Here is a 24,149-nt window from a genome sequence, read left to right as displayed (position 1 = left end):
CCCAGCTGATAGTAGATGAAGGACTGTGAAGCTTGGTGCTGCTGTAAAATGAAGTTTCATTTTCCTGTGTGCTTTCCCACTGTCTCTGACTCACTGTTCTTCATTATCTCTTGCTTGCTATCTCTCCTCTCATTCCTCTCTATCCCTTTCTTTACCTTGATTTCCTATCCCTCTCTTGTTATCCTCTCGCCACCACCACACCATCCCTTTCCAAACTTCCCTTCTCTCTTGGACACACTTTGTACCTGTTTCTCTTACTTTGTCTCACTTGCATGTGCATCACCTCTCTCCCTCTCACACTTGCATCAAGACAAGACTGTTCCATGTAGACTGAGAGACCAAGGTGGAAGGCACAGAATTACAAGAGTAAATATTTAGTTATGCATATGAGGTGCCCCAGTCAAACTGAGGCACCTGGATGTGGTTTAACACCTTTGTTCACGCTCCTTTCTCACTGTCCCAGTCTCTCTCTCTCTCTCAGTCTAGTGCTACACCTGTCTTGTGTCCACCCCCCTCAATTGTTACTCCCTCTTGCTTTCCTACTGTGTCAGATGCTTGCCCTTCTTGTGCACTTTGCCTGTCTCTCCTGGCTGTGCTTTCATCACCCCTCGTGGTTGGGTTTCCCACCTTTTTAATGTGCAGACTTTTCCCACTTGCCACATGCGTGTGCTTCTTGCCTCTTGTGCATGAACTTCTGGTCCTTGCCATGCTTACCTCTCTCTTATGGGCTTCCCCACTCTTGTGTTCTCCTCCTCTGTGCACTCCTGTCACTCTCATGCTTCTGACCCCTTGCAAGCATGCTTCTCCCCGTCTTGTGCATCTGCACGAGCTTTCCTTCCCGTGCTCTTCCTCACTCACACTTCATGGCTCCCTGACTCTCCATCATGGCTTTTCTCCCTTTCTCATGGTCACTTTCTCCACCTCCCATATATGCTTCTCACATATATGTTCTTCCTGCTTTATGTGCTTTTTCTACCTTCTCTCACATACCTTTCTCCCTCTCTCTCATCTGCTTCCCTCACCTTTATGCTCTTCCCCTGGCTGGCCCAGTTCTCTTCTCTTTTGTGTGTTCTCGTCTTGCAACTCTCCCCTTATGTGCTTCCCTGTCTCATGCATGCAACTCTCCTTGCTCATGCACTTTCTCCCTTTTGCAGGCATGCAAATGCTCTCTCCCTCTCTCATTTCAATGTGCTTTGTTTTTCTCTTGCTTTCTTGTACATGTTCGGTCTCTTGTGTCTTTGTCTTGTGCATCCTTCTGTCTCTTGTTTTTCCTTTTTGTGTCTTCCTTTCCCTTCTGTGGCTTTTCTCCTTTCTTGCATGCTTTGCCATGTTTCACAGATTTTCCAGCTCTCACATGCACTCAAATACTTTCAAATGCAAATTGCTTGCACTCTCCCTCTCTGTCCAATGGTAAATATTTTACTTGAGTCCTCCTCTCCCACCCTTCTTCTTTCACATGCCTTTTCTTCCTGTAGCACTTCCCTCCCTCATTCCCTTTGCCTCTTTGTCTTCTACCTTCTCCTCTATATGCTTTCCAGTCTCTTGACAGACATACTTTCTTGCATGCACTCCGCCTCTTCTGAGCTTGCACTTATGCTTTCTCCTCCCCACTTGTTCTCTGTCCTTTCTATCTCTATAGTTCTTCTAAATCTGTAGAGCTTCCCCCAGCCATACGCTGCTTTCGGCTTGCGTTGAACCTGCTTTTCCTCCCTCTTAGATTTGCATTTATTCTCTCTTGGAGATTTCCTATTTGTCTTTCATCTTTCTTGAGTCCTTCCCAAATCAGAGTGGCTTCCTCTTCTCTGTTATTCCTTTCCCACATCTCTTCCCCCTCTCACTGTGAGGCTTCTTCTCTCTCTCTGCACCCATATTTCCCTCTCTCTGATAGGCTTTGCCTTTTTCTCATGTGCTTTGCTTTGCCTGTTCCTCATCTGTATCTTCAGTGATCTATACAAGGGGATCAAGTCACCTTTAGTCAATTTGCAGATGACACCAAGTTGGGCAGGAGTGTTGATCTGCTGGAGGGCAGGAAGGCTGTGCAGAAGGATCTGGACAGGCTGGATTGATGGGCCAAGGCCAGTGGTATGAGACTCAATAAGGCCAAGTGCTGGGTCCTGCCCTTTGGTCACAACAGCCCCATGCAGTGCTATAGGCTGGGGGCAGAGTGGCTGGAAAGCTGCCCGATGGAAAAGGACCTGGGGGTGCTGGTTGGCAGCAGCTGAACATGAACCATCGAGTGCTCAGGTGGCCAAGAAGGCCAATGGCATCCTAACCTGTATCAGCACTAGAGTGGCCAGCAGGACCAGGGCAGGGATTGTCCCAGTGTACTTGACACTGGTGAGACTGCACTGTGAGTTCTATGTCCAGTTCTGAGCCCCGCACTACAGGAAGGACATAGAGGTGCTGGAGCATGTCCTGAGAAGGGCAAGGGAGCTGGTGAAGGGTCTGGAGCACAAGTCCTATGAGGAGCAGCTGAGAGAATGGGATTATTTAGCCCAAAGGAAAGGAGGCTCTCTACAATTACCAGAAAGGAAGTTGTAACAAGGTGGGGGTCAGTCTCTACTCCCAAGTAGCAAGTCATAGGACAAAAGGAAGTGGCCTCAAGTTGTGCCAGGGGAAGTTTAGATTGGATATTAAGAAAAAGTTTCTTCACTGAAATGATTGTCAAGGATTGGAACAAGCTGCCCAGGGAAGTAGCTGAGTCACCACCCCTAGAGGTATTTAGATGTGCAGATGTGGCACTTTGGGACATGGTTTAGGGGTGGACTTGACAGTTCATCCTTGTACTCAAAGATCCTAAGAGTCTTTTCCGACCCAAGAGATTTTATATGCTTTTTGCTTAAATGTTCCCTCTCATGCTTTCCCTGCTATCCAATGCTTGCTTTCTCCTGCATGTTTTGCCTCTCCTGCCTTTCACCTGTGTATTGTGCTGGGCCTCTCTCACGTGCCTTTTTTTTCTTCTAATTCCAAACTTCCCTTTCTCATTCTGTCACTTTGTCCTTGTGCTTTGACCTTTGCGTCTTGTGTGTACTTCCCTCCACTTGTATTGTTCTTCTTGCACGCATTTTCCCTCCTTTTTACACTTCTCCCCTTACATACATTTCATTCCCTTCTGCGTGTTGTCATCTTTATGTGCACGTTGCTTCTCTCTCACACACTTTATCTTCCATGTGGGCTTTACCTGTCACATGCTCTGCTGTTCCCTCATTTGAGCTTTCTTGTGTCATGCACTTTGCCTTTCTTTTTTTCTCTCTTTCTCTCTGCTTCTTTCTCCTCAGTGTTTTGTGCTCTTGCTTACCTCTTGTGCATGTGAGTTTTGTCTCTTGTGTGCGTGCTTTGCCACTCTGTCTCCCTCATATGCATTTTGCAGCTCTGTCCTCTGTGCTTTGCAGTCAATGTGTTGATTTAGGCACTTTCCTCTCCTAGTCTCTCTTGCTATAGTGTCTAACATTCTTCTCTCTCATGCATTTTCATCTTCCAGTTTTTCCCTATTTGCACTTTGTCTCTCTCACTACAGCTTTCTGTCTCTCACTATCCCCCTTGTCTCACTTGCTGTCCCACTCTCTGCCTCACTGTACTTCTGCCTTCTGCTCGCTGTCCCTCCCTCTCAATCACACCTCCCAACCATTCCTTTCCTTCCTGAACTTTCCATCTCTCTCTGCATCTCTTTTTGCCTCCCTCTTCCCCATCAATCTATCTCTCTCTGGCCTCTTTCCTTCTCTTCCTTCATTTCTTCTGCTCTGTCTTATCTTTCCCTCTCCCTGAGATGGGCTTTTCCTCTCTCATTTGTGTCCCTGCTCCACAGCTTTTCTTGTCTTCTAGACATGTTTTGCCTCTCACTCACTTTGCTTCTCGCATGATGTATTTTCCTGTGCTTGCCTTTTTACATTCTCCCTTGCTTTGCCTCTTTCACTTTCTCCGTTCCTCATGTGCTTTCTCACCTCTTTGACACATTCTCGCATTGCACTTTCCCTCTCTTTCATGCTTTCATTCCCTTGTGCTTTCCCTACACTGCTTGCTATTTCTTGCTCTCGGCATCCCATCTTCTGGTCTCTATCCATCTGTCTCTTGGGCTTTCCCTTTGTCTTAGATGAGTTTTTTCTCCCTCCCCTCCTCACAAATGACCTCCCAGTCTCACTCTTATTTTTCTTCTCTTTGTGTAGCTTTTGCCTTTGTCTCTCTTGTCTTAGGCTTTCTCTGGACACCTCTCTGCCCTTCCGCTTGTCTCTCTCCCTCCCTGTTTTCTCTCTTAGCAGTGTGCTTTTTTCAGTCAGTTCCCTCTGACCTCTCAACCTTTGCCTCCCTCTTGGCCATGTCACCCCTTTCTCACAGAAACTCTGTCTCCTTCTTGTAGGTGTGCTTTCTCTCCCATTCTGATCAGCCTTCTCTTTCACAGACCCCTCCCCTCTCCTACAACTTTAAACACACCTGCTTTCTCTCACATATGTTGCCTTTCACACACATGTTGTTTTTCTCTTGGTTTCCTTTTCTCTTATGTTCTTGTGAACATTCATGCTCTTGTATGTTTCTTCTCTATTTTTTCTGTGTTCCTCACTTTTCTTCCCTGTTGTCATCCCATGGACTTCTCTTTCTTTTTCTCTCACTTTACCTATGTATTTTTCTCTCTTCTGTCTCCAAATTCCCCTTCTTTCTGAGATGTGCTTTCCTTCTCTCGAATAGGTTTTTCCTCTTTCTCTAATGTGTTCCTGCTTTGGCTGTTTTCCTCTTTTACTTGCACTTTCATACTTGTGCTTTCTTGTTCTTGTGCTATTCCTTACTACCTGTTGCTGTCCCTCTCTCATGTTTCCCTTTTTTCTCTCTTTCCCTTTCATCTTCTCATTCCCTTTCCCCATCCCTTGGCCTTCCTACCCACTTCGTTTTGCCTGGTTTTCTGTCTTCAACTGCCTTGTTCCCCCGCCTCCTTGTACCTCTCTCTCAAACTGTCTTTGCCTGTGACTCACGTGCTATTCCATCACTGAGAATTTTCTGTTTTCTTGTGCATGCTCTCACACTCATGCTTGTGGCTTCTTATTTGTCCTCTGTTCACTATTTCATTCTCAATTGCTCACTTCCTCCCTCTCTTGTTTACTCTCTCCTGAGCCTTCCATTTGTCTCAGACACATTTTCCCTCTCTTTTGGATGTGCTTTGCCATTCTATTGGACATACTTTCCCACTCTCTGGCAAGCTTTCCCTCCTGCTTTTGCTTTTCTTCTCTGTCCTGCTTTCCTCATCTCCCTGAGGCACTCACACTCACCAGCACTCCCTCTAGCATGCTTATTTTCTCATGGTTTCTCACTTTCTCCCTGTCTTGCATATCTTCTCTCCTCTCTTCCATGCACGCATTCCAGCTAGCTCACCTTTACTTGTGCTTCTGCTCCCTTTCATGTTTTCCCCTCCTGTTGTACCTCTCCGTGACACACATTCCCTTTCTCATAGGTGGCTCACTTCTCTCTCATGTTACCTGCCTCTCTGAATGTTGCATCATCGTGGTGTGTGTTTTTGTATCTCCATGCACTTTCCTTCTCTTGACCCCCTTCCCTTCGCTTGTCTTCTCCCTTGGACACACTCTTCCCCTCATTTTGTCTTTCCTGTTTTTTGCATTTTTCTTCCTTGTTCTGCTTCACTTTCCCTCTCCCTCTTTTGCTCTGCTGCTCAGTCTTAAGTTTTTCTCATCCCTTGCATACTTTTCCATCTCTGAAACGTCCTTTATTGTCCTCATTTATACTTTTAGTCTCCCTTTCTCATGTCTTGCCCTCTCTTTGGTCCATTATCATGCATGCCCCGCACTATCCGTGTGTCTCTTGGCTGCATTGTCACTTTCTTGCACATACTTTTAACACTCTCTTATGCTTTCCTTTTGTGTCTCATGTGCTTTGATTCTGTTGTATGTTTCTTTTTCTCGTTTCCTTCTCACTCTTTTGCTTTGTCTTTCTCTGCCTTGCATGCCCAGTCTCACTTTCCTCATGTTGCATGCTTTCTCCCTGTTCCACAATTTTCCTATCTCCTGCTTTCAGTTTTCCTTTTGCTCATGCTTCCTGTACTTGGTGATTTTCCTTTGTGCTTCCCTTTCTTGCATGAGTCCTTGCTAACCCTTATATATAACCGTTATATCCATATATCTGTTTTGCTTCCCCCCTTCACCCACTCTCTTCCTTTCTCCCCCACACTCTTCTCTCTCTCCCAGCTTGATTTATTTTCCTTTTATTTTTATTTTTTCTTACTACCCCCCTCATTTGCTCTCTCTGTGTCTCTGGCTTACCTTTCAACTGTATAATCTTTCCCCTGGCTTATTTTTGCTCCCTTTCCCATACTTTCCCAAAGTTGTCTGCTTTCTTCTCTCTTAGCTTACCCTTTTTCAGGTGCTTTTTTCCTGTCATATGCACTTTGCATCTCTTTGTAGTTTCCCAGCCTTGCATGTGCTTCTTCTTTCTCTTGCCCTTGCTTATTCCTCTCTCTTCCTCTCCCTAACATGCTTTCTATTGCACAATCCCTTTCTCTCCTGCTAGTACCTTGCCTCTCTCATATTTTGCCTCTTGTGCTTCCCCACCTTCTTTCATGCTATCCCCCTCTCCCACAATCCTTCTTTCTCAACCCCCTTCTTTCTCTCACTTTCCCCCTTTCAATCTCTTGTTTCTTTTTCCTCCCCTCCCTTCCCCCTCACTCTATCCCTCCTTTGATATTCCCACTCTGTGTCTCTCTTTACCCTTTACTCCATCTCAGGCATTTTCCCTTTTGCATTCACTCTCTCACATGGTCTTCCTTCTTTACTTTCTTTGCCTCTCTCACACTGCTTCTGACATGTCCTTTGTCCCCTCTCTCACATGCTTTGCTTTTCTTGAGTGCTGTTACTTTCTTTTGCACTTCCTTCTTCCCACTCTTACTTCTCTCTGTCATTCTTTCCTCCCCTTTGGGTGTTTTTCTACCTCAGACATATTTTTCTACTTTGATGAGTGCGCTTTTCCTCTTGCTCATGCTTACAGTCTCTTGCTCATACTTCCCCTACTCTTGTTGCTTGCCATCTCTTCCCATTGCTTGCTAGCCTTACTTCTCTCTAAGTATCCTTGTCTTTTCTCCTTGTTATCCCTTTCTTTTCATCTCTATCATTTGCCCATTAGCCTCAGGCATGCTTTTCCTCTTCGATGTGCTTGTTTTCCCCTTTCCTCACAGATTTCTCTCTCAAGCATTCCCCCTGTCTTGGTCACCCCATCTGACATGATTCATCTCTTGTATGCACTTTGCCTGCTGTGCTCCTGCCTTGCCTCATTCAGATGCTTCCCTGCTCTTTTGGGTTTGCTTCGCCTCTCTCTCATGCAGTTGCATTCTCTGGCATACTTGCCCTCTCTCTGATGTGATTTCCTGCTTGCTCCTGCATTCCTGATGTGATTTCTCTCTCGCCTGTGCTTTCAGTCTCTTACATGTGCTTTTCTTCTTTCTCTCCTGCTTTGCATCTGTTGCCATGCTCTCTCTGGTTCCTTTTCCCCCCCCAGTGCTCACCAGCACTCCTCCTTTCCCTCCACCTGTCTTCTCTCCCTTCATTGTCCTACATATATTCCCTTTCTAACTGGCACACTTCACATGTCTCCATCATCCCATCTGCATGTCTCTCTCATGAATCTCACCTCTCTGTCTTCTTTCTCAGAGGCCTTACCTCACTCTTTCTAGTGTTTTCCCTCTCACTTTCACTTTGCCTCTCTCATTTGGCATTTTTCTTTTGCCTTTGCTGTCCTGTATATTTACTCTTTCTCAGGTGCTTCCTTGTCTCAGTGTCTGTTGTTCTAATCTCTTCATCTCGCATCCCCCTCTCTCATGTACTTCATCCCTCTTTCACACACTTCTCTCTTTTGATTTCATTTTCCTCTTGCTTCCACTTTTACCTGTTCTTTTCCTCCCTTCACCTCCTGGTATTCCTGTTTGCTTTGCCTTTCTTGTACTTTGCCTCTTTCCCTCTTCTGCACTTCTTTTTCCTCACAGTTTCCCTTTCACAGGCTTCCCACACCCTTTTCTTCTCTCTGTTGTGCCCTTTACCCTTGTGTGGTGGACCTTGTGCCTGTCTGTCTCTCTCACATGCATCCTCCTCACTCTCGTGTGTTTCCCCTCTCACATGAATTCTGCCTGTCATGCCTACAGTATCTCCAATGCATGCTTTTCCTTGCTTGCTGTTCTTATTCTCTGGCACTCCCCTCGCTCACGTGTATTACTGTTCTTCATTTCTATGTCTTCCTCTCTCTCTTGGATGCTTTCTATCTCACAAAATTACCCTTCGTGTTTGCACTTCCAATGCCACTTGTGGTGTCTTGTCTAGTGTCATTGTTCCCTCTCTCTTGCTGTCACTATCCCTCTATCTTGCTCCTTCTCTTTTTCTCTAGCTTTCTCTCTCTCGTCATTCCCTCTTTCTTATTGTCTTCAGTTCCCCCTTACCTCTCTCTTTCTTCAACTCCCACCCTCTCTGTCACTTGCCTCGTCTTTCTTACACACTTTCCCAGCAGCACATGATTTGCTTCCCTTTCACCTGCCATGCCTCTCTCTGTCATGTGCTTCCCCTGAACTTACCGTGGTTAACTGATGTCATGTTCTCCTCACCTCGCACTTTCTCACACCCTTTTCCCATCTTCATACTCCCTCTCTCGTGCACATCTTCCTTCCTGTTGTCATTCAGTTTTATTGTCTGGCATGTGTTTTTTTTGTCTTGGGCATGCACTTCGTGCTCACTCTCTAATACGTCGCTTCCCTTGCATGCTTTTTCTTTCCCCTGTGCTTTACTGTTTCCTTTTTTATCTCATGTCAAATCACTCTCTCTCACTAGCCTTCTCTCTCATGCTTTCCCACCTTTCTCACATTTTTTCTCTTTCTTGGATTTCCTTCTTGTTTACGCTTCTAGTCTCTGGGTAATGCTTTCCCCCTCTAGCTTGCTACGTCCCTCTCTATTGCTCTCTGTCCTTGTCCCACTTGCTGCCTTTCACACTTCCTCTAGCTTTACATCTCTCACAGTATGTTTCCCTCTCTGCCATATGCCCTTACTGCTGTCCTGGATGTTCATGTCCTCTCTTATGAATGTGCATTTTCTCTCTCTTGGATGCACTTTGACTCCCTCTCTTGCTTGCTATCTCTCACTTCCATGCCTTCGCTCAATTGTGTGTCATCTTTCTCTTGCACACCCTTGCCCTCTCTGTTGTTTTGCTCTTCTGCTGCCCCGCTTTCTTGCATTGCTGTACAAGGCACACAGTTCTCCTCTCTTCTGCTTGCACTTCCTCTCATACTCTCAATTTCCTGTCCTCCTTTCCTCCCTTTCTCTCATGCTGCCTCTTTTGATCTTTTATTATCTCTACTTGCTTCCTCTTCTCCCTTCTTTATTTCTTTCTCATCCTCCTGTTTTCCTTCCCTCTCTCACATGCTTTCCTGTTTTTCCCCATCTTTCCCACACTCTTCCCCCTACCATGCTCTCTCACTTTGCCATCTTGTAGTTTTTTCCCTTGCGTGCTTCATGTAACTCACTTGCACTTTACCTCCTGCACATGCTGTCACTCTTGGTTGTGCTTCCTGTGTGTCTCTCACTCAGTAGCACTCCTCTCACTGTCTGCTTGCTAGTTCCCTCTCTCTTTGTGTTCCTCTCCTCCACAATTTTATTCATCTTGATGCCCCCTCACTTCCCCTCCAAAACTCGCCGTAACACTCCCTCTCTTGCTTCCCTACTCTTGCCTCTCACGCACCTTGGCTCTCACTGGCATACACAGGTTCTGTCACACCCACATGCTCCTTCCCCGTCTGTCTGTCTTCGGGTCTTTCCCTCTCCCTTGCACTCCCTTCACCCCCCTCTGGACATCCTTTCCCTCCCACCCACTGTACCTTTGGCTCCCCCTATCAGACATCTCTCACACTCTTACCCTCTTTTACTTTTTCACACACTTCCCTCTATCGCTTGCTTGTGTTCTCGCACTTGCCTCACAGGGCTTCCCCTTCTACCATGCTTTCCTTGGCTCCTACTCTTCTGCATATGCTCTTCCTTATCACTACTGCACTCATTACTTTTTTTTTTCCTTTTCTTGTGGGTTCTCTCACACATTTTGTTTCTCTTTTATGCTTCATTGTCTTTAATGCTTTCCCTTTACCATGTTTAGTTTCGGTTGAACAATATCCCAGTCTCTCTTGCTTGTACTTTTCTAAGTTCATGCCCACTGCCCCTTTCTTCCCCATGCTTTCACTTGCTCTTTCACTTCCCCTCTTCTCCTCTTTCCTCGTGCCTTCTGTCCCTCTTTTACACATTCCATGCCTGTTCATTTTTTATGCTTTCCTTTTAGTTAATGTTTTCAGTTCCTAGAATACTCCCTCTCTCATGCCTTTACTTTGTTGCAGGTACTTTTCCTTTTGTCTACTGCAGTTTTCCTTCCATGCCCTTGTACACTTTTCTCCCTTGTTTATACTTCCACTCCCTCTTTGCCTCATACTCTGTTGTTGGTTTCCTCATCTCTCAAGTTTCCACTCCCTTGCATCCATGCCTTTCTTCTCTCTCTATAGCACGTCCCCCTTCTTCTGCATGTATTTTTCCTCTTTGGTATACTTTCTCCACCTCACAGCCTTCTGCTTTCTCTCTATTGATTATTTTTATCCTCTCGCTTTTACTTTCCCTCTCTTGGGCATAGTTTCCCTCCCTTATGCAGCTGTTTTCCTTCCTCCCTGTGCTGACTTGGTAACTTTCCCTCTCACTTGTGTACTTTCCTGTTCTGTCACATGCTTGTGATCTTCCACATGTGTATTCCTAATAAAAATATCTTGTTTTTTCTATACATAAATTCCCTCTCATTTTTTCATCCATTTCCCCCGCCTTTCCCCTCTGCCACCATTTCATTCTTTCCATTGCACCTTTCCTCTCTCTTGTGCACACTCTCATTTTCTCTCTTGCTTCCCCATATGCACACACCCACAGACACATTCAGTATGCTGGTATGCTTTCCCTCTTTTTCCCTGATGTTTTTCATCTTCCCTCATACTTTTCATACTTCTCTCATGTGCCTTCCCTTCCTCGGTTTCTTGCTCTATCGTGCACATTCCCTCTCTGAGAGGCTCTTTCACTTTCTCATACACACTTTACCTTGTTTGCTCAAGCCTTGCTTGTCTCTCCTATGGATATTTATCACTTTTGCGTTCTCTTGGTGTCTCTCATTCAACATATGTTCCCCTCTTGTGCCTATTTCCCCTCTCACATAGTTTCCTTCTTGATTCAATGTCTGTCTGATCCTATTTCAGTCCCTGTTGCATGCTTTCTCTACTTTCCTGTAATGAAAGGTTTCCTGTCCTCTCTTATGTGCTTTACCTCTGTCCTGTGCATCTCTTCCTCTCTCAGACCCTCTTGACACTTTCCAATAATTTCTTGATTTCTCTTTTCCGCTTTCTCTCTTCTAACCACTTTTCTGTCATGCAGGATTCCTTTAAGGTGTGAGCTTTTCCTTCCTCCTTGGCACACAATACATGTCCTCTCTCCTGCACCATCGCTTGCTTATTGATATGCTTTCCTGCACTTTCTTCTTATGATTTCTTTCTCTAAGGCACATTTATCCTTTCTCTGTCACATGCCTTATTACAATTGCTGTCTCATCATGCTTTCCCTTTTTCCTTTGCCTGTTTCCCTGCTCTGTCTGCACCTTCCCCTGTACTTCGCATGTGTTACATGCCAGATGTCTCGCTTTTTGTCTGCCTTCCACTTTCTTTTGTTAACAGTCTCACTTTCCCTTCTTACATGCTTTCTCTGTGTCAGAGTTTCCTTGTATCTCATGTTTATCTCTTGTACTTTCTGTCTTGCATTGTTCCCCTCTTATGCATGCTCTCTCTGACTCTCTTGTGTCTGCTTTATAGTTTCTTACAGGTTTTGTGTAATTCTGCTCTCTTGTGTGTTCTTTTCATTAATTTTGAGCACTTTCTTGCACATACACATGCTGTCCCTTTCTCTTACATGCACTTTTCCTCTTTTTCTTTCTTGTGCTCCCTCTCTGTTGTGCCTCTTTCTTCTTTTTGTCAAGCTCTTTGCCTCTTCTTGCATGTGAGGGCTTTCCTCTCTCCTGTGCACATCCTCTTTTGCTTCTATTTCTTGCTGTTCTGGGCATTTTTATGTCTCCCTCATGCAACTTTCCTTCTTTACCTCATGTCATGCTTGCTGTCTTACCTGCTACCTCTTTTCTGTGTCCTTCACTCTTGTTTCCCCCCTGTCAGTCTCTGCCTATGCTTGCCCTTTCCCTCTTACTCTCTTTTCCACCTTGCTTGCTCTCTTACCTTTGCTTTTCTTCCCCTCTGCCTGATTGACTTTATTCCCTTCTCACTCTTTTCTGTCTGATCTTTCTTCTCTCCCAATTCCACTCTGGCTTTCTTTGCCCTGCTTCTATTTATGTTTCTTTGGATCTCAGTCAGTCTGTCTATCCCACATGCTCCTTTCCAAGTCTCTGAAATTCTCATTCTCACTTTCCTTCTTTCCTTTGCATATCTTGTTGTCTTTGCTTGCTCCTTCTGCCATTTCTGTTCCACTACACCTTTGTATCTTCCTCTTTAGTGCCTTCTTTTTCAATCCCGTTTTCTCTCCTCCTCTCCTCCTTTCCCCTCAGTCCCCTCATTGCTCTCACACTCCCTCTACTCATTGTCATGTCACCCACAGCCATCCATTCTTTTCCTTACCTCACTCTCTTCCTATCTGTCCCTCTCTCCCTTTTTTCTGCACTCCCTTCTTTCTCCACCTCACCTCCACGTCATCTCCCTCTCATGCCAACCTTTGCTCATCTAACTTCCCCTCTCTCCCTCCAGTGCTCTTCCCCACCCTCTCACTTGCCCAGTTTCTCCACTTTCCTTATCTTACTTCCATTGCATGTGTAGTTTCCTTCATGCACATTCTTTCCACCTTTGTATTAGCCTCTTTTCCATTCTTTTCCTTCCTTCCTTCCTTCCGTCCGTCCGTCCGTCTGTCCGTCCCCTTACTCAAAGTGCAAATTAACATCTGCAGTCTTCTGAAAGTTGTATCCTGTCTGCTTTACGTTTTCTGTCTCAGAGCCAGGATTACAATTACAGTATCACCAAAACTATGGCGTAAAAAATCCTGTGCTGATTTTTCTGTCTTCTCAGCTAGAGTCCAGGGAGGAAGAGGGTCTGCAGCTACTAAATCAAGGTATCTTCATCAAAAATCAGATCGGTCTTGCGATTAATTACTTCCCGAGATGAAACCATTTTTGTTTACTGTTCCTTTTATGCGTAATGGTGTTAGAGTCATCTCATCCTTTGCACAGATCTTAGGGTATGGGTTTACAGGTCATGCTGTAATCCATTTTGTCTTCAGGAGAAAGTACGTGGGGCTCTCCAGTCTTTATCCTAATTGAGTATTGTTCTTAAAAGTAATTTGCACAAAGCTGAATTACTAAGAAGTCCAACACTCCTATAAACTTACCAAAGTAAAAAGTGTGTATGATGCTATGCTTGGGCTTAGTAAGAGTATTCCTGTGTAATCCTGGAAGATATCTCATTGCACCACAAGGAATAGAGTCTCTGAAGATGAATGTGCTGTGCATTGTGCTAGAAAAAGCTGTGAAGAAAGTTGGGAGCAATATTCTGATACAATGCATGAAGTATACACAGTGCACTGAAGAAATTACCCCCTTTCTCTTCAGTACTTTGCATATTCCTCTTTATTCTGACACAGATTGGAGCATAGTACCAACTTTGTTTCCCCTCTTAAATTAGCAAGAGCTGCATGATGATGTTGGACTCTGAGTGGTTTATGCTGCTGCTCAAGCAGAAGCAGAGTTATTCAGAAGAACACTTCTGGAAGGAGAGGGTCATATTTGTAGGCTTTTGCTTACATACTTCTTTATTGTAGCAATGTTTCTAGATGTAACCTGTACTTTTGCTGGTATTGGCCTAGTCCTAGTATTATTACAGTTTTTTCCTTTTTCCCCATTAGTTTTCTTTCTCCTCTGCTGTATGGCCAACATAACTGACTGCTTGGTTCTGGTAGCTGTGGATAGGACTGTACATGAGATACTGTCCTTCTGCATTTATCTAGGATTTTTCTATCTTTTCTCACACCTTTTCTTGAAGTTAACAAATTCTTCTTGAATGTATGTGTTACTGGGATGGCAGGAGTAATTTGAGGAGAGAGCTGTTATTTTATTTAAGTCGCAAGTTTAAAAATAGTTACTGTAGTGGAAAAATACAAGAAAGAATTGACTCTGCCCTCAGTGCAGAAAAGTGAGCATTGCTTCACAGAACCAAAGAAGGCACCCCAGGTTGGAGATGCCCTTAAAAGAGCATCTGGTTCAACCTTTTCTGGGAGCAGGAGCCTCCATGAGATCATCTAGCATGCTGTCCAGTCTTTTCTTGAAAATCTGCAGTGATGAGGACTCTACCATATCCCTGGCAAGATTGTATCAGTGATTTGATTGTTCTCACTCTAGAACATGTCTTTCTTACACTGAAACCTCTCCCAGTGCAACTTTACCCATTGCCCTGTGTTTTCTCCATGTACTACCTGGTGAGGAGAGCACCTCTATCCTTTGTAGCCATCTTTAAGTACTTAAGTACTGGAATGCTGTGATGAAGTCTCTCTGAGCCTTCTCCATGAAGAAGAGACTTAACTCCTACAGTCTTTCATCCTCTTTCATCCTCTCCAGTCCTTCTTGAGAGCCTCTCCAGCCTGTCCATGTCTTTTTGGAAGGGTGGGGACCAGAACTGAACATAGTACTACAGGCATGGCCCAACAAGCACTCAATAGAGTGGGATAATCACATCTCTCCCTGCTAGTCATGCCCCTGAGGATGCAGCCCAGGACATGATACCTGTTGCTGCAGCAGTGCTCTGCTGACTCACATTTAGCTTGTTGTCCCCCAATACCCCCAGGTCCTTTTCAGCAGCACTGTTCCCCAGCCACATGCATCCTAGGCCTCCTACTGGGCCCTTCGGACATTGTGACCAGCTGCAAGACTTTGCATTTGTCTTTGTTAAGCTTCATACAGGTCTCAGTAGCCTGACCAGATCTCACTGTAAGACAGCTTCTGATGTCTCTACCTTGACGCCCAGTTTAGTGTCAACAGCACATCAATGGAGGTGCTTTCAGTCCTACCATCTAGATAATTTATGGAAATGTTGAGCAGTTTGGGGTTCAGTAACATTCACTGTGGGACCCTACACCTGTGACTGGGTGCCACAATGAGTAAAAAACACAGATCACCACCCTTTGTGGCCTTGTTGGCCAGTTTCCTACCCGTACTTTAAAAATTGTGCTTCATCTTTCTAGAAATGCCTTGTGTCACTGTCGATGTGTCTTGTTATACTGGTATATTTTAACCTGTTAAGTCTGAATTTAATTGAATAACGTGGACACTAACAGTCTGTGTTAAATTTCTTCAGATCCCATCTGTCAGTAACAATTGTTGGATGCAATTTTTCTTTACCCCTTTAGCTATGATCATGAAGAATAACTGTTTGTTTACAAAGATGGGCAGGAAAGCCTGCAGATGCACCTTAACAGAAAATCAAGCTATAAATTTCCTTGTTATTCCTTGCATGTATGACACCAGCGTAAAATGCTTTGGGTTTTTTTCCTACTGGAAGACTTCGGAAGTGTTAAGTGAATTTTGGAAGAGTACTCACAAAAAATTGCCCAATGCTGGGCTTTGAAGTACTTAAGATTTGTGTTTTTCATGTTAGGATGGCTTTTTTAGCTTATTTTGCTGACATGAAGCCCACAGTGCAACTGATTATGCCAGCAGTGAGAACAGGAAAAAACATTGATACAATTCTATTTTTCCTACTCTTGGTGCTGAAATGAAGAGAATTAAAGTTGCAAGTCCTAATAGCTTTTTACAGCTAAATCTTTGTGAGAACCTGCTGAACCCTTCCTGCAGTCCACATGGGCTACAGTCCCCAATAACTTAACTGCCACAGACACGACCTTGCTTGGGTAGTTGTACCTTCTCTGCCTTTCTTACTGGGAGAGAGAATGGAGAGGGCAGAGAAAAATCAGTCATCCCCAAGTTCCATAATTTCCATGGTAACAGAATATACTTTACAGCCCTTTTATCTTGCTGGCAACCACCATTTTTGGCATCTATCCATTGATAGGGTGTGGTGACAAAAATTGTGACTTCATAGCATTATAAATGTTGTTCTGATTGGTAATCTCTACTAGAGTTGGTTATGTAAATTTCCAGAGGACTGTTGATTCCCTTGAAACTGCTAAAAATATAGTGTTTTTCCATGACAATCCAGGATTGCATTCTATAATCTAAAATAGTATTGTAGAATTATACTAGGTGAGAGTGGGACATGTGGGAGAGACATAGCAAATTTATTGTTGCTGCTGAACTGATTGATATTTGCTTAGATGAGAGAAATTTCTTACACATTGCAGATACTCTTAAGATGTTGGAAACATTTGGTGTGCTACAGAGTTTGTTTCTGAGTGCAACCCTTCATAAGTATATATAGGGCAGATGACCAAAATGCCAAGTATTTTTCAGAGGGCACTAAACAGGGAGATCTTTGAAACTGCAGAATGCCTAGAAAAAAAAGTGATGCTTAATACTGTAGAAAATGTTAATACGGTAAAAATTGCCTTCAATTAGGCAAATTCAGTATCTCCAGTAGGAGATAACTTAGGCAGTGATATTCATCTAGAAAAGGGGGGATGTAAGGGCAAAAATGCTGGAGGGTAACTTGCATTGAAAGGATTCAGCACTTTTCATACTGAAACCCTCCAGACATGACCCTCCTCCTCCAACCTAGGAAAGTGACAATACTGGGGTATTCCTCCCTCATATACTTGCATATTTCTAAACTGTTTATTTGATATGGTGTGTTGGAAGAAGGGTTGGAACACTGTAAACTAGTGTATTTTAAAATCCGCATGGATGCACTTGTAGGGCTGTCTGTGGAGATTTTTTCCTTGATTTTTAAGCTACAAAACTTGTTGCCATCAGCTGCCAAGTATCCTATATAACTAGGAGACATGTTTTCACAAGAAAAGAGTTTTCTTTCTTTCTTTCTTTCTTTCTGCATCATAATTTTTCATTTTGCAAGCCTTGTATTTACTCATTTTAGCGGCACCTTAGAGATGGATTGAGAGGTGAAAGATTTGTTGACAAAACATCGACAATTAGGGTTTAGGATATCCAAAGAAGCAGCAAACCTATTAATGTAACAGTTTCTGGGCCATAGTTTTGTACATATTAAATATCTTCCATTAAAAGAGGCAGTTTTTGTTTAAAGCCAGTATGTTCTCTAGGCCGTGCTTAATGTTTGCATTCTAATTACATCATGTTTAATGATTTGTGTCTGTAGTGTTCTTCGCTTCAGAAGTCTCCAAAGACATTGTTTTTTCCTGTATCTCACATGAAGTTTGGATATGCTTTGTCAGCTGTAACACATATGGATTTCTCTTTCAATTCCCCGTAAAGCTAACTTCCTAAATGAGCTGAATGTTAGAGGCTGAATATTCCTTTTTGTTACTCGTGCATTGTGCAGGGGCCGTCGTAGTGGGCTGGTGTTGTCAGAACATGGAGGTAGTGTGCGCAGTTTATATCTCTCTATGCTCTTCTCCTTTAAATAATGAAAGGTATTAATTGCTGAAGAGACAGTTCAGTATGGACTAGTTACAGGTTGATACTTTAGATGTATCCTCTAGTCTTCCATTATTTTAATTGAAACAGCACTGAGAATTTGCAAGGTTATTCATTACTGGCTGATCCAGATCATAAATGTTAGGATTCATGAGTGGCATCCCACATCCAGCCTTCTCTGTTCTCCTGATGAATTCATTTGGAATAACTCGGATTGTCATGGTCATGTTATCGGTAGCTGCCTGATCCCTGGCTGCTGCCTGCCTTGTGGCCTGGAGATGCTGTGGTTACTGTGTCTGTGGGATGAGGAGAAGGAGCACACAAAGGCATAATTCTTAGCTGTTCAAATTTTGTCCCTGGACGAAGCAAGAGGAAAGAGTGATGATGTGCTTGAAGAGTTAAGTTGTTGCTTTAGGATCAGAATGGCCAAATAGATCTAACTGCTTGTGCTCAGTCATTCCAGTGATCTGTCTGCAGCAATGCATGTGTGAATGCTTTCACCAGCTCTGAAATAAACCCAATTACTCTGTTGTTGAATCCCACTAACAGTTTAACTTTGTGGATACAGTGTGCTTTTGTTGCCTTCTCTAAATTGCACCACTGCATTATACTGTGAAACTGCCCAAGTTTTCCCTCTGAAGGGTAGGTGTGATGTTATCTTGGGAGCTGAGGTGAGTACTGAGAGCTTTTGTAAGTAAAGGTACCTTATAAGTAAAAGCAGTTAGCTATTTTTATGATACCAGAATACAGAAGGAATTGTATCATTGACCTGGGGATTCATCTATGTGGTCTATCAAGTGCATTTTTTAACTCTAGAAAATGGTTTAAAAAATGCCTGTTTGTCTGAGTGAAAAGCCATTTCCTGTCTTTATTCAGTGGTCATCTGACTATTACAAATACTATTTTTACTACAAATACTATTTTTACTCGTTACCAGCATGAAAACAGCTAAGACTGAGTGAACTGCACTTTGTTTAATCCTTGCCAACAGACTCAGTTATTAAACATAAAGCTGGTTATTTATACAAGTTCACTGACGATTAAGATAGTTATGCAGAAGCAGGAAGCAGTCTAGTTCAGTCCCATGTCTCAGTTTCCTTGGCTGAGCAGCAAGGGAGATAGTTTTCTGTGAACTGAATGTATGTTTTTCAGTCATTCATGCCTGCTGTTCTTGATTTTATAACTCTGCTTTCATGACCTGTTCTTCCTTCTACTGAAAGCCTTGGTAATTTAAATCTTGACTTTGCTGGAAAATAGGGCTGTATCCCAGTTATTTTTATTCAAAGAGTAAGAAGTTTAGTGGTTTATGTAAAATACTGCATTCTGTAGCTTACTTAGTCATAAGTGACTAATTAACATCTTGCAGAAGTGCTAGCCATGTTAAATTTTTATTACTTGGAACAAGATTAGTATTAAAAACTGAGAGGAGCAGAACAGATTCTCAGATCAGGATTTCACTGTTAAACATTTCCACTCTTTGCCAGTGTGTTCTTTTGGGAACTGATGATGTAAAATATTTTGATGGGAGAGGAAAATGTTCTGCTTATTATTCCAGTGAAACAGGTTTTTCCTTCCTTTTGTTTGAAGGGGTAAACATCTGAATTTGGTGTAAATTAGTCTCTGCACATGAATTTTGGGGAAATTGAACAGGTGCCAACCCAGCATCATTGCTTCAAGTTGGTGCCTCAGGAGAGGGAGGACAATCAAAGTGCAGAAAACCTTTTCACTTCCAGTTTCACCTGATTCTTGTCACCCACCAAAATAAAACAGTGTGGCAAATTTGGACCATGTAGGTTACATATGGGGCTGACATTTCTTGGGATGCAGTGGACCCAGCTAAGCTAAGTGGCTGTGACAGGAATGCAGTGTATCACTCCTGTGAGCCTGAGAATAGGGTATTCTTTGGAGAATATTATGTTAGTTAGCTTTGCAAAGTTTTCCAATAGCACCATTTCTATGTTGTTTTGTACAGTGTTGCTGGCTATGGACAGCAGTGTACTCTGACAAATTTTATGCTCTTTACAAGGGGGTTGCAGACTCCCTCTGATTATCTGTTGAATGGGCTAGGAAGCTTTGTGAAGAGTATTGAAGTCCTCTCTTCCTCTTACCATTCAGGTTCTCTGGAAAGGCAGTGTAAGGCCAACAGGAGACAAAGCTGTCTAGAAACTGCTTAATAGAGACTTTGACAATTAGAATAAAATATATTAAAGCACAGAACAATTGAAGTGTGAGGTGAACTACTGGGGGCACCTTTATTGCAATGACAGTTGCTATGCTTACACCGACATACACATTCTAGGATATATAGAGGTGACAAGAACAAACTTACTTAGTTCATTGTTGCATTAACATTCAGTTTTCTAACACAAAGTGGAGATCTCTGAATACTCCTTGTGTTGTGAAATAATGCTAAAGAGTGGGGGAACTCCAATGTCTTTTCTGAGTTTGCCTGAGAATGAACTCCTCTGTTTTTGTTACCAGGAATCCTGCAGCAGTGGGTCATGGCTGTTTCTGCTACGCCCTAATGCGTTCAATTCCAGTTGCCATCTACGTTGTTTTGGTAACAGGTCTGCGCTACCACCTGTTCATATGGAGCGTGTTCTCGCCAAAGCTGCTGTATGAGGGAGTGCATGTGTTCATCACAGCTGCTGTCTGCCTGTTCTTCACAGCAATGGATCAGAACCACTCCTACAGAGTGCAAGACTGACAATAAGTGTGTGGTATGTGGTTCTGCATTGCAATGTCCAGTGTGCCACTGGAATGGAAGAAGGAAAATACCAGCTTTAAATTGTTGTGCAGATTTTGAAGAGTAAATTGTTAAAAGGGTTGTTTATTTTAGTCAAGATCAGGATTTGAAAGGTCTGTCCTGTGTTAAAACTGAGTTTGCTAAAGCGGTGAATTGAAATAAACTGTTTTTTCATTGATACCTTTTGTTCTGCAGCTGGCATTATAGCACTCTCCAAATAACAGAATGGTGATATTACATGTTTTGAATTTAAAAATATACATCTTAATATAAATACAGACCAGTCCCTCATGGGCACAGAAAAAATCTTTTGTGCATACATTTTTTTTACCTTCTTAGACTACAGAATCCTAAAAATGTACAGGATTTCTCAGTGCTGTTCGCAAGATCCTGAATCTGTTAGCCTCAGGGGGTTTTTGTGTTTGTTTTCTTTCTAATGGATGCATTGACATTATTATTAAATTATTATTGTACACACGTCCCAGGTAAAAGATTTTGTTTGTTTTGCATAGGCAGCAAGCATTTCTATTTAAAAGCAGCATTTTCTTTGTAAGACGAGTGCAGTCATTTTGTGTAATGGATTTCGATCTGCACTTCAGACACTGAATAAGAAACACTTATTGTCTAACAGAGTAATGAATCTTCTATGAAGTCCATTCACTGCTAAAATGTTGTTTCTTCTTATCAATGTATAAATGATAAATCAGGTCGGTGGCAGCCACGTTGAACATTTGATCATGTTTTCCACACATGGGTAGAGGGTTGTGAGCAGTGAAGAGGAAAACAGTTTAATGGACTAAGTTACCAGCAGAATAAAAGGTGCAAAAGGTGTGTTTGCAGTTTGCATCACCATCCCCCTAGTGACCTGTCTAGCCATCTCACTTGAATGCTGTAATTAAGTTCTAACAATGTTGTTTTCCTTGCTTCTGTCAAGAAGATACATGTTAATGACTATACTATCAGTATTCATGTGGGGTTTTTTTGCCTGATAGTTTTGTCCATGTTAGGAGCTAATATGAGTTAGTCTAAATGTGTTCAAGGTATATCAGAAGAGAAGCATACAGAGAACTTTTAAATTTTGTTATAAATATGAAAAAATAAAGCTTTCAAGACCTATATAGCTGACAGAACAGTTGTTAAATTTACTGGTGCACTTTTTGTTTCATGTTTCAGACAATGGAAATCCCAAAATGTAGTCCTTTAGTTTTTAGACATTAATAATACTCCATCTTGATTACTAATAATGAAATATTTTTTCAGCTATAAAACAACCAAAATTTTCAATACACTGGCAACATATTGCTCTTTACCTGAAGGAGAGATTACTGGATCTTAATGTCATTTACTGTGACCTGCTGGAGGATTGAAAATTAAATACTTTTAATAAATCACTTTTTACTGCCAACTATGGTTATTTAAAGCAGTTTGTGTTTGTGAATGTGCATCTACCATTTTCACAGTTCTCAGTATTTTTTTGGTTACCTGCTGGCTAGCAGCTGTGTTGGCATTGTCAACATATTCTCTGTTTACTTACATGGTTAATTTGTAAGCAGTCCTCCCTATAATTCATACAGAGTATGTTTATAAGATATTTGAGTCAGAGAGAAAGGGTGCTAATAAAGAGGTGGAAGGAATAGAGCAGAAGTTGCTTGTGGTATAGAGTATCCTAAATGAATGTGGGATGACATTCACAAGATCCTTTATTCCTTCCTTCTGGTTTGGTTTTTTGTTGTGTGTGTTTTGGTTTTTTTTTGTTTTGTTTTGGTTTTTGGGTTTTTTTTGTTTTCTTTCTTCTAGTATATCTCTTTTATCCAATAGTGGAATCTAAACTACTGTGTGTGTATTAAAATTGCATTTTTTCAGATTACTTAGTTAATAATCAGTGTCCCCCTTCTCCTCTGAAGTTGAAAGATGTCCAGATTGGATCCAGGATAAAATAAATGGCTTGGGAAACCTGTTATTTAGGTCTTCAAGACCAGGAAAGGAAGGAAGAAGAAGAGACTGCATGTCTGTCTCAAGGAGACTCATGAGTTTGCATGATATGTGAAAGAAACATGGTGCTTTCAACTTCAGAATTGACATTTTTATTCTTTTTCACCCTTTCCCCTTGGGTGTAGGCAATGAAATAATATTTTAGTTTCATGAGCTTATGGGCTGTAGCATTGCAAAGCTGAAGCAGTGAAGAAATGAATTAGTTCTTGCTGCAGGCAAACAGGCTTTAACTGGGGGATTATGTTACAATAATTTTATTTTAAATCTACATAAAATTTTGGCATTTGATCTGAATGTACAGAGAAAGCAAATGCTGAACACAAATTCTTATCTCACTAGTTAGTTGTTCCACCTCACTTCTTGTCATGTTTAGCATGTTTCAAACCCTCAGACAAGGAGACAAGTGACGTGGGAAGCAGGAATGGTACTGGGGATGTTTTTTGCCATTCTGAGCATACCAGTTTCTTCTGTCCAAGTCATCTGTAGTCCCTGCTCCAGTGTGGGATCAGCCTGGGCTGCAGCTTCCTCGGTAGTGCCATGTGCACGGGCACAAACTCGTCCTTAAATACCTTCTGAGCAGGGATGTTTTCTCTCTTTGGATAAAGTTTTGCCATGTTAAATATTTCTGCTCAGCACCTTCACAGTGGGTCAGAGACAGGTTCATCCAGTTACTGTGGTTTACAGCCTGCTCTGCTAGATTTCGCTAGATCACCATCAGTCAGCACAGCTCAAAGCTTGTAACTATGTCCAGTATGGTCCCACAGATTCGCAGTGGTGAAACTTGAGCTTCATTCTTGTAAATGAATTCATGTTTAAGAAAAAATTATTAAATCTATTTGTATTTCAGATACTAGATACCTGTATTTCTGCTCTCTAGGAAGAAAAGCCTCTGTTTTCCTTGCCTCTACATAAGTGAGCAGAAAATCCACAGCGTGAACCCCAGCCTTTCCAGCAGGCAGGGCATGTGTAGTAGGCCACTGTTCCTCCGTGGTTTTCTCTCTAAGGGTCAGCGCAGTTTCTGGAATCCCTCACATAAGGCATTTGCAAACGAAACAAGATTTAGCTCCACAACTGCATAGTTGCAGGAGGAGGGGCCATCGTTGCAAGTTACCATGAAGGGCTTCCTCTGAAAAATCAAGGTTTCCCTGGCTGCTTCACCAGCAGAAGGAGGGGAAAGAAGCTGTGATCCCACTGATCAGTGGGGCAGGAGAAGAAGCTGGCTGGTGTCATTATAGGCCTCCCACTCTCCTGACTATGAAAGACTGTAATCAGGAGGTGCTTGTGAGCCTGGCATTGCACCATCCAGCAGAAGTAAGGAAAGTCTGGGAAACAGCCTCTCTTCAGTCCACAGGCAGATAATATATAGGGAGACTTAGTCAAGAACTAGGTGGAGGGAAAATGACTGAGGGAGATTGCAGGACAACTTGTGCCTGGCCTGTTGGTACCTGATCTTAAGAGATGACAGACTCTGGGGAGAAGGGAAGAGCACTGCATGTTGGACAACTTCAGCAAGGCCTTCAGCAGGGTGTACTTGGCCACAACACGCTGAGCTAATAGATGAGTGGGCTTGAAGGTGGGCTGGATCTCTGGGCTCTGACTTCAGTGGTCTGAGCCTTAGTTGGCTGAGAAGAAGTGATGTGATACTACGACAAAGCCCTTTGGGATCATTCTTAAGGTGGATGAGGGGAGAGACCAGAGCAAATCTGGAAATGAAAAATAGGAGGAGTGGTGTATATGCTGGAGGGGGGGACCACCCTGTGGAGGGAGCACTGGAGAAGTGGGCTGCTGACAACCTGCAGTACAGCCTAGGCACATGCCCCTGGCT

General features: G+C 42.9%; 1 protein-coding gene across 3 annotated transcripts in view; it reads left to right on the top strand.

The window, feature by feature from the left end:
* Nucleotides 1-23,170, top strand: part of PIGG (phosphatidylinositol glycan anchor biosynthesis class G) — an 87,129-nt gene extending 63,959 nt beyond the window's left edge. For 2 of the 3 annotated variants that reach the window (XM_032095477.1, XM_032095481.1), the window contains one exon: nt 20,068-23,170. In XM_032095477.1, the coding sequence (XP_031951368.1) occupies nt 20,068-20,293 (226 nt within the window). In that variant the 3' untranslated portion in view covers nt 20,294-23,170. The remainder of the gene's footprint in view (nt 1-20,067) is intronic. The other variant, XM_032095478.1, reaches the window with a different exon arrangement.
* The last annotated feature ends 979 nt before the right edge of the window (nt 23,171-24,149 follow it).

Source organism: Corvus moneduloides, chromosome Z, assembly GCF_009650955.1.
Source record: "Corvus moneduloides isolate bCorMon1 chromosome Z, bCorMon1.pri, whole genome shotgun sequence".
NCBI lineage: Eukaryota > Metazoa > Chordata > Aves > Passeriformes > Corvidae > Corvus > Corvus moneduloides.
Note: the sequence above shows the minus strand (reverse complement) of the source record. Positions and strands in the feature narration are given on the sequence as shown.